The sequence below is a fragment of the Cynocephalus volans genome, chromosome 1 (genome assembly GCF_027409185.1).
Source record: "Cynocephalus volans isolate mCynVol1 chromosome 1, mCynVol1.pri, whole genome shotgun sequence".
NCBI lineage: Eukaryota > Metazoa > Chordata > Mammalia > Dermoptera > Cynocephalidae > Cynocephalus > Cynocephalus volans.
The window spans coordinates 226,582,180-226,593,139 of record NC_084460.1 but is presented as its reverse complement, the minus strand read 5'-3'; the positions used below and the strand labels follow the sequence as shown (position 1 = coordinate 226,593,139).

At 34.4% G+C, this 10,960-nt stretch overlaps 1 protein-coding gene across 3 annotated transcripts in view; it reads left to right on the top strand.

Annotated features, from left to right (window-relative positions):
* The first annotated feature begins 4,760 nt into the window (after positions 1 to 4,760).
* The window catches only part of ACVR1C (activin A receptor type 1C), a 61,517-nt gene continuing 55,317 nt past the window's right edge, over positions 4,761 to 10,960 (top strand). For all 3 annotated transcript variants that reach the window (XM_063092090.1, XM_063092079.1, XM_063092068.1), the window contains exon 1: positions 4,761 to 4,989. In XM_063092090.1, the coding sequence (XP_062948160.1) occupies positions 4,836 to 4,989 (154 nt within the window). In that variant the 5' untranslated portion in view covers positions 4,761 to 4,835. The remainder of the gene's footprint in view (positions 4,990 to 10,960) is intronic.

Genomic DNA, 10,960 nt, shown 5'->3' with positions numbered 1-10,960 from the left:
CCTTTAGATTTATGGGTGGTCTTTAGCGGGCTGGCACACCGATAAGGAACAGTATATTTCCCAATCATTTATCTTTCTTGTGGTCAGGCCAGGCGGCCTTTAGATAAGGAGCTGGTTCCTGGAACCGGGTGGTGGTCTCTTCCTGGAATTTAGTGTGTCTGGGCCCGCCTGCTTGGCGCCTTAGAAGCTGCCTTACTTGAAAAGGCATTAGTTATGTTTTCTCGTTTTTAGCAAGCATTAGTACAGAAGCAAATTGCGCATGTTAAAGTTATATTTTACTCAACAATCCCTCCTCGTAGGTGGTTCCATTCCTTCTCAGCTATAGGGCTGAGGCTTTCTTGAACAAGGAATGTTCAAGAAAGGTGTATTGGCCACTCTGCATATAGGAACAATTTTGCTTTGTGCTGGGTGTATTCTCATATTTTTGGAGTTCTGGACTTTCTTGGATACAGCCTAGCAAACTGACTTTCTATAAACTGAATCTTTATTGAGATTCACTTGGCCAAAAAGTTTGCATTTAAGTTGCCCATATTTTATTAATGCTACCCTTCTCCTTCTATTATACTTTTCCTTACCATTGAGAAAGGCAAATGCATTGAAATGACCAGATGGCAAGAAAGTAAAATATTGACAAGGAATAGAAACAGAGGAAAGATCTTTGCCTGATTTCCTTTGACCCTGTCTGGCTTTCCTTCAGATTTACGAGGGCTAGTTGTCCTATTGTATTCCTGTTGCTGTACTTTGCATATTCAGCACACTGATGAGCTTGAATTGTTCATTTTGTTAACTCAGAAGCCTGCAAATGATGAAAAGATTACATATTCAGCAGGTCAAATCTGAAACAGTTTTCTGAATCAAAGATATTTTGTGTTTAATAGCCTGATCTGAAATTACAGAAATTGAGTAGAACAAACAAATGTCTGGAAAAGAGAAAAGGGTATGTGTCAGATGTTTATGTTAAACACTGGCCAATAGATATTTTAAAATATAGACCCCAATTAGAAGAAACCCAGGTAATAGGAAACCAGTTTACTAAAAATTGTATCTAAGTCAAAATAACTAATATTTGCCAAGCAAATATTTGGCACTTTAATAAGAAAAGCCCATAAATGCAAATTGATATATATATTTTTTGTAGTCTGATGATTTTTACATTTCTGGACACCAGGGTGTGCTAGCCATCACATGTAAATATGGGTGAAAATGTATTTTCTGGTTGATTAGGAAAGTGCACATCCTTTGGTGGATGTGGGTAACAGATGTCTTGTGGGTAACAGATGTCTTGGCTTTTGCAGACTGATTGGCAAAGAGGGAGAAAAGGGGATAATTATAGGGGTGGGAAGAGACACACAAAAAGTGCAATCTTCCTTGTGGGGAAAAAATCTAATAGACCTCCTCATTATGGATAATTGCCTCCTTCAACCTCATTTGCTATCACTTTCCATATGACTCAAGTGCAGTGTAATGGGAAAGTATAAAATAAAGAAACAGAGGCAAGACTATTATCAGTGCTAACAACCAGATTTATCCTGTCATGGAGTATTCAATTATAATCGACTCAATTAACATTAGTTTGTTAAAAAACAACATATGAAAGCATAAGTCTAATTACTATAGGCAACTTATATTTTAATTGGCAGCACAAGGGTTCTATGTTGAGGATGGTTGATATAAATACAGTTAACTTATATGCCAAAAGTGACCATATAGTGGACTGGTGGAAAATGAAAAATGAGAGACTGAATATGTCGTGTGTTACTTATATGTCTTAGGTCCTGTTTAGTTTGCTGTTTGTTCTCTGTCTGTGCTGTAGTACTGCCAATTGACCTGGAATAAATGGGAACATTTAGCAGATGTTTGAAGCCATTATCATTAACAAATCCTCAATTTTGTTAGCGTTTTCCATTGTGTAATATTTAAAGTACGGTGTCATTTTCTGTGTCTTACCTATATCACCTAGGTCTATATTACTTTTCTGATTGGTACCTTTTACTTTAAACTGAAAGAAATTTTTATAGCCTGTTAAACATTCAGTGAGTATTCACATTACTCCTTGATAAGAACTATTATCTAATCATTTTTATAAGGAACCAATATTACTTTGAAGAGAAAGTATCAAGTTAGATACCTAGAGGCTTACTTCATACAGAATATAGATAAATTGAAAAGTGAGATTATTTATTCTAGATGCAAGGCACATAATACCGGCTTTTCATTGACCACCTGTTTCCTCAGAAAATAGGTAGGTAGAATTGTTTTAAAAATTTGTCATGAAATGTTGGTAGTATATAAGAGGTCAAGATTTCTGGACCCACTTCCATTTTCAGAGGAAGGCACTGAAGATTTGTAAGGTTAAATGTCTTCTTTAAAGTCAGTCAGCAAGTTAGTGACAGAGCTAGGGCTGGGACCTTCTGTCTTTTCTTGAATTCTTTGTCTGGACCATCACCAGACACCACCTGCTGTGTGACTGTCTAGGATCCAGACTTGACCATTAAAAGAACAAGAGCACTGAACTCACTCTTGGTAAAGCAGAAAGAGATGCATTTCTTCATTATGCCTTTTAAATGGTCTCAGCACCCTCATTCATTCAGCCATTTCTTTATGGGTTACAAATGTATTTCAGTTGTTTGCATAAGGCAACCCGCTTTACCTCCTCCAGTAGTAGGAGAGATAGTTACTAATGTTTATATAGTAGTTCCTATGTGCCAGACATCGGTCTAAGGCCTTTACATAGATTAATTCATTCACCACCACAACACCATTAGGTGGTATATTATTATTATTCTTACCTTTCATACAAGGAAATGGAGGCACAAATGGGCCAAGTAATCCCTAAGCTTACAAAGCTAGTATAATCAGGATTTGAGGGCCTTTGTCAGAATGGAATTGGAAAATGCTAAAGGGATTCCACTGTCAGAAGACACCTGAGTGAACGGACACTCACTGATGAGCTCTCTTTTATGCAAGGAAAGTGCTGCAAAACATTTTTTAAGTTATTAGATTATATCTATCTAGCTCTATGAAACCCCAATCAATCTAGAATATATGGTTCTACTGTAGCACATAAGTATTGATGAAAGAATATATTTATTTATGTTGATTACCAATAGAATAAGAAGGAGAGTGAGCTGGTATGTTTGGTCCAGTGTTGATAACAAAAATAGCATTTTAATTTAGGATTGTATTTACCTTAGGATATATTAATAAAAATTTTTATAGGAATGGTATTTTGCCAATCAAGAAAAATTAATGAAAGAAGAGAAAAATTTCTATCTGATTAGTATGTAATTTGTTCTTTCTTACATATTTAGTTGTATAGGAATATTACCCATTTTTGCTCCCATATTGGTATTTGAAGTTGATTAAAAGTTGCCATTAATGTATCAGATATTTGACAGGTATAAAATTATGTCAAATTTGAGTGATTAGCAACTTGAAGACTTTAATTTTAATAACAATGATTCTGTGGTACAATTTTGGACATTCAGAAAACAGTGGGGGCCAGTTATGATTTAACAACAAGTTCATCCAAATAATACGAATACAAAAAAGCTTATCTAGTATTGTAATATTTAGAAACAGTGTGTTTAAATAAAATTTGAATAAATTGCTTGCCACCACTGGGCTCTTTATTACATCAAAACAGAAATACTGCACCACTTTGATCATGTGAGTTAGTGCATGGTGTGTGTGTGTGTGTGTGTGAGCGCGTAGTAAGTGGGAAATGTAGAGGAGACATGGAAGTGAACAGATTAATTCAGCAAAGTCTAATTTTTAAAAGTTTTATTGGTGCAGATATATTAAATTATATTATCAATGCACTTAGCTTTATGGAATAGGTGTGTGCATTAATGAATATTGCCTGAAGGTCATGGTCTATGTTTAAATGACTCTAATTGTAAGTTATGTCCCTTAGTGAAGAGGTGGATTAAGTATAATGGTTCATCAATGCCTTTAAGGTACTACAAGAATAGCAACAATGTTCAAATACCACAGAATATAAATAAAAAGAATTGAAATTATTTTTTCAGAGCTATAAATATCAATGGTTAGTTTTGCATTTAGCACATTTGCTTAAAAGTTTAATGTAAAAAGTATAAATGAACAGAACACACTGGATTGTTTGATTACACTGGGGCCATAATAACAATTTAATGTTCTACAAGTGATGCTGGACAGCTCCTCTTGGTTGCTGTGATACTGTGTCCTAGCATTTCATAGGAGCTGTTGATTGGGGAATGAGCTGTTGATTTGGGAATTCGAGCTTAAGAAGAAGAGGTATAGAACAAGAAGGAGGAGAATATTTTAAAGTATAGTAGTAACTGAATCCATTCATGAAAATACTAGCAATAGTAAATGATAATTGTAAAGTAAAGTAAAGGTTTCTTATATTTGATGCTGGTCTTAACCATGACCAAATACAAAAAATTATGGGGGTAAGGAGAGAAGTCTGATTATTAGCTGTGCCAGTGTCTTCTTCCGTGTGTCTTCTTGTTGATGAACTACCCACAAGACCACATTCTGCCAGTCAGTGTGGGAACAGGAAAGTACTTTGACTCTAACAAAAGGTCTTGGAGGACACATGACAGTAATGAAGCATATGACTGAGAGGGAAGAATTGCATTATTTTGTGTTTATCAAGCAGTTTATTTAAGCCATTCCTCAATCTTCATTAAAATTGTATTTCTATTCTCAAATATTATAAAATAATTTGCATGATATCGTTTGCATTTTAAAGCTTTTATTTACTCTTTCCAGGATTGAAGTGTGTATGTCTTTTGTGCGACTCTTCAAACTTCACCTGCCAAACAGAAGGAGCATGTTGGGCATCAGTCATGCTAACCAATGGAAAAGAACAGGTGATCAAATCCTGTGTCTCCCTCCCAGAATTAAATGCTCAAGTCTTCTGTCATAGTTCCAACAATGTCACCAAAACTGAATGCTGCTTCACAGATTTTTGCAATAACATAACATTGCACCTTCCAACAGGTAAGGTATTTATCTGTTCATTTAAAAGTTAATTTTACTCTTGGGAAACTATAAGCATGGTAGAAATCAAACTGTCATGTTTCTTTAAATAAATCTGTTTTACAATTCTCTTTTTGTTTTTGACTGATAAAATTCTCCGGAGTCTAGCTGAGGTTGATTTTTTAAAAAAATTACGCATCACTGTCAAAATATTGACAGCAGCATAACAATTTTGAAGACATTTGCCCTGTGAATTGTATTTTTTGAAGTTATTAATGGGCCTAAAGTAACATGTAAATTTTCATGGATTCTTCTGAAGGAAAGAAATTGAGATGTATATGAAGAAAAAAAGAAAAAAAAAAAAGGGGCAAAGCTGAAAATGGTAGATTGCCAACTGTTATGGGGACAGAATATTTTTTTCATGGGTACCTTCTGCATATCTTTTCCATGTGCCCACATCTAAGTGAGAACATTCATTAGCAGAGAGATAAAGGCAGAATGGAATTTGACCCTTCATTATTGTTTAGATATATTTCTGCCTTAGCCCAATTTCATGGTGCTTTATCCCAGTTTACAACATACTGAAAATCTTAATCTGGCCTTTTATCAGCAACCTGGAATATAAACCTTTGGGAGACATTAAGGGGAATGTAATTCTGAATGGAAAACTAGTTTATGATTTGAAAATGGTCCTGCTAGTGAATTTTCTTTAATATTTTTTAATACAGTAATAATTTAACACTTGATACATTTATATATATACACAGATACCTACTTTTCCTAACTAACATTTTAAGGCAATGTTATCTAATCTCAGGTGTTCATATATCACTGTATCAATATACTACTATAGTATTTTTTATTTGTTGTTTTTTCATAAACTGCCTTTTTCAACTGAAAAGCATTTATTTTATACAGAAACTTAGTATCACTACCGCAAATTAAAAACTAGTTTTCTTGCTATAAATAGAGGATAACTACGTAAACAAACAAACAAACAAAAATACTACTGAATTTGTTAGGTATCTTGTGTTTTCTCTTTGTGTAAAAGAGATAAGAAAGAAGCATTAAAGATATACTAGCAGGAAATGAGACTTTTTGATACAAAACCAGAAAAACTAAGAGAATTAGGGAAGTCATTATGTGATTCAACGTTATTTAATATTGTTTGTCTACCACCCCAATTCATCTCAAAAACCCTTAAAATCATTTTATGTCTCACAACTGGCACTTGTCCCACTCTTTGGGAAACACTATTCTAAGGCATTATCTTATGTATTGCAACCCAAAAAATTACACTTGGCATGTTTCATCCCCTAAAGCTACTTGCAGTCTTGGTTTTTAGACCACACTTATTCTATCTCAGATTACATAGTCGTCTTTGATTTAGTGGTGATCTGAGATCTGTTATGGATACTACTTTCTTTTTTTTGGGAGGGGGTACTACTTTCCTGACATTTTCCCCTTCAGTTTACTTGTGGACCAGAGATACCCTAAAGTGAAGGCTCCTTATATTTGATGCTGGTCTTACCCATGACCAAATAATAAAAGATTAAAGGAGTTGTTAGGGAAGTCTCCTTGGCTGTGACAATGGCTTCTTTAATGTGTCTTCTCAATAGTGAATTACCCACAAGAACGCATTGTCAGTCAGCGGTGGGACAAGACAGCACTTTGACTATAACAAAAGGTCTTGGAGGACAAGATGCAGTTGGATGAATTTAAAGGTACTTAGTGCAGCTAGAAAGGAGGTTCTTCCCACCTCAATTATAAACTCTGCCTAAGAACTGAGAAGCCTATGTTTAACTCTCAAGTTCAGTCAGGGACCAGTTTTTCTTTTTTAAAAATCAACTTTATTGATGTATAATTTAGATATGCCCATGGAACCCCCACCACATTTCCATTACCTCGGAATGTTCTCAGTCAATCCCCACTTCCACCAGGGCTAGACAGCTGATGTATTCTATCACTGTAGATTAGTTTTGTTTTTGCTAGAGTTTCACATAAAAGGAGTCATTATGGTACATATTTTGGGGGAAGATTTGGCTTCTTCACTTAGCGTGTTTTTGATATTTATTTGTGCTGTTAGGTGTATCAGTAGTTTATTTCTTTCTCTTGCTGAGTAGTATGCCATTATATGTATATGCAGACTGTCTCAACTTATGATGATTCGACTTAAAATTTTCAGCTTTATGATGATTCAGAACTGTTGCAATTTCTACATAATGTACAATATTTAATTAGTTACGTGAGATATTCAGCACTTGATTTTAAAACAGGCTTTGTGTTAGAAGATTTTCCCAAACTGTAGATTAATATAAGTGTTCCAGTCATGTTTAAGGTAGGCTAGGCTAAGCTTTGATGTTTGGTAGGTTAAGTGTATTGAACGCATTTTTGATTTATGATATTTTCAACTTATGATGGGTTTTTTTTGGACATAACCTCATTATAAGTCAAGGAGCATCTGTACTGCAATTTTTAAAAAAATTCTTTCATCCATTGAGGGTCATTTAGGTTGTTTCCACTTGGGGGCTTTTATCAGCAAAGCTGCTGTGAACATTCATGTACAAGTCTTTGGATATATATTTTCATTTCTCTGGGAAAATACCTAAGAGTAGAATTGCAGGGTCATATGATAAGTGTATGTTTGACTTTATAAATATAATCTCCCAGGTAGTTTTCAAACTGCTTGTACCATTTTACATCCTTAACAGAAATGTATGATAGTTTCATTTCAGTTAATTCATGTTCTTGTCAACACTTGGTATATAATCAGTCCTGTTAATTTTAGCCATTCAAGTGATTGTGTAGTCGTATTTTGTTATGGTTTTAATTTGTGTGTCCCTCATGACTAAGATGTTAAATTATTTTTTCATGTGCATATAGGTCACTTGTGTATCTTGATTTGTAAGATGTCTATTAAAAATTTGGTTATTTATTTTATAGTTGAATTGTAAGAGTTCTTTATATATTCTGAATACAAGTCCTTTATCAGACATATGTACTGTATTGTGACTATTTTCTTTATTGAGTGGATTGCCATTTCATTTTCTCAAAGCGGATTAAAAATTTGATGGAGTCTAATTTATCTTTTTCTATTATTATTATGGTTTACCTGTTTCATGTTTTAATTGAGAAGTATTTATCTACCCAAACGTCACATGTTTTCTTCTAGAAGTTTTAACTAGTTTTTGAATTTAGGTCTATGTTCAGTTTCAACTTAATTTGTGTTATTATGTGAGGTTAATGTGGAGTTTTGTTTTTTCCACACAGATATGAAATTTTTCCAGCATTATTTGTTGAGAAGTCTTTTCTTCCCTCATTGAGTTACTTTGGTTGAAAAGAAAGTGATTATATAAATGTGTGTGTACGAGGATATTTCAAGAAGTTCATGGAGAAATAGAATTAAAAGACAGTACAAATCTTTCCATGAACTTTTTGAAGTACCCTCATATTTCTGTCCTCTTTATTCTATTCAATTGTTCTACGTGTCTTCTGCCCCTATGAACTGCTTTGATTATTGTAGCTTTAGTAAGCTACAATATTGTAGTAAGTACTGAAATCAGGTTGTTTGATTCTTCCAACTTTGTTCTTTTTCAAAATTGATATGTCTATTGTAAATAAAGTCCTTTGCATTTCTATTTCCATTTTAGAATCAGCTTGATAATTTCTACAAACACACAGGCTGAGATTCTGATAAGATTGAGTTGAATATATAGATTAATTTGGAGAGAATAATCACGTTAACAATTTTGAGTTTTTTGATCCATGAACATATGTTTCTTCACTTATTCTTCTTCGATTATTCTTAACAGTGTTTTGGAGTTATTAGAGAATAGGTCTTATACATATTTCATTGAATTGATCTCTAAGAATGCATGTTTTTGGGTGCTATTGTGAATGGTATTTTATTTTATTATTATTATTTATTTATTTATTTTTATTATTTTTCCTTAATTTTATTTTGTCGATATACAATGTAGTTGATTATTGAGGCCCATTACCAAAACCCCTCTCCCTCCTCCCTCCCTCCTCCCTCCCACCCAAAAATGTCCTTTCTGTTTGCTTGTCTTATAACATCAAGGAATTGTAGTTGTTGTGTCTTCTTCCCCCACCCCCACCCCACCCCGGTTTTTGTGTGTGTCTGTGTGAATTGATTTATTTATTTTTAGCTCCCACCAATAAGTGAGAACATGTGGTATTTCTCTTTCTGTGCCTGACTTGTTTCACTTAATATAATTCTCTCAAGGTCCATCCATGTTGTTGCAAATGGCAGTATTTCATTCGTTTTTATAGCTGAGTAGTATTCCATTGTGTAGATGTACCACATTTTCCATATCCACTCATCTGATGATGGACATTTGGGCTGGTTCCACCTCTTGGCTATTGTAAAGAGTGCGGTGATGAACATTGGGGAACAGGTATACCTTCGACTTGATGATTTCCATTCTTCTGGGTATATTCCCAACAGTGGGATAGCTGGGTCGTATGGTAGATCTATCTGCAATTGTTTGAGGAACCTCCATACCATTTTCCATAGAGGCTGTACCATTTTTTGCATTCCCACCAACAATGTATGAGAGTTCCTTTTTCTCCACAACCTTGCCAGCATTTATCATTCAGGGTCTTTTGGATTTTAGCCATCCTAACTGGGGTTAGATGGTATCTCAGTGTGGTTTTGATTTGCATTTCCCGGATGCTGAGTGATGTTGAGCATTTTTTCATATGTCTGTTGGCCATTTGTATATCTTCCTTAGAGAAATGCCTACTTAGCTCTTTTGCCCATTTTTTAATTGGGTTGCTTGTTTTTTTCTTGTAACGTTGTTTGAGTTCCTTATATATTCTGGATATTAATCCTTTGTCAGATGTATATTTTGCAAATATTTTCTCCCATTCTATTGGTTGTCTTTTAACTCTTTTAATTGTTTCTTTTGCTGTGCAGAAGCTTTTTAGTTTGATATAATCCCATTTGTTCATTTTTCCTTTGGTTTCCCGTGCTTTTGGGGTCATATTCATGAAGTCTATGTCCAGTCCTATTTCCTGAAGTGTCTCTAATATGTTTTCTTTAAGAAGTTTTATTGTTTCAGGGTGTATATTTAAATTCTTAATCCATTTTGAGTTGATTTTTGTATATGGTGAGAGGTATGGGTCTAGTGTCATTGTTCTGCATATGGATATCCAGTTATTCCAGCACCATTTGCTGAAGAGACAGTCCCTTCCCCAGTGAACAGGCTTGGTGCCTTTGTCAAAGATCAGATGGCAGTAAGTGTATGGGTTGATTTATGGATTCTCTATTCTATTCCATTGCTCAGTGTGTCTGTTTTTATGCCAGTACCATACTGTTTTGGTTATTATAGCCTTGTAGTATAGCTTAAAGTCAGGTAGTGTTATGCCTCCAGCTTTATTTTTTTTGCTCAGCATTGCTTTGGCTATGCGTGGTCTTTTATTATTCCATATAAATGTCTGGATAGTTTTTTACATTTCTGAGAAAAATGTCATTGGAATTTTGATGGGGATTGCATTGAATTTGTATATCACTTTGGGTAGTATGGACATTTTCACTATGTTGATACTTCCAATACAAGAGCATGGGATATCTTTCCATCTTCTTGTATCCTCTCTAATTTCTCTCAGCAGTGGTTTGTAGTTCTCATTATAGAGATTTTTCACATTCTTGGTTAACTCAATTCATAGGTATTTTATTTTTTTTTTTGGTGGCTATTGTAAATGGGCCAGCTTTCCTGATTTCTCTTTCTGCATGTTCACTATTGGAGAATAGAAATGCTACTGATTTTTGGGTGTTGATTTTGTATCCTGGTACTGTACTGAAATCATTTATCACCTTCAAGAGTTTTTTTGTAGAGGTTTTAGGCTGTTCGATAGATAGGATCATGTCATCTGCAAACAGGGAGAGTTTGACTTCATCTTTTCCAATGTGGATGCCCTTTATTTCCTTCTCTTCTCTGATTGCTCTGGCTAGTACTTCCAACACTAT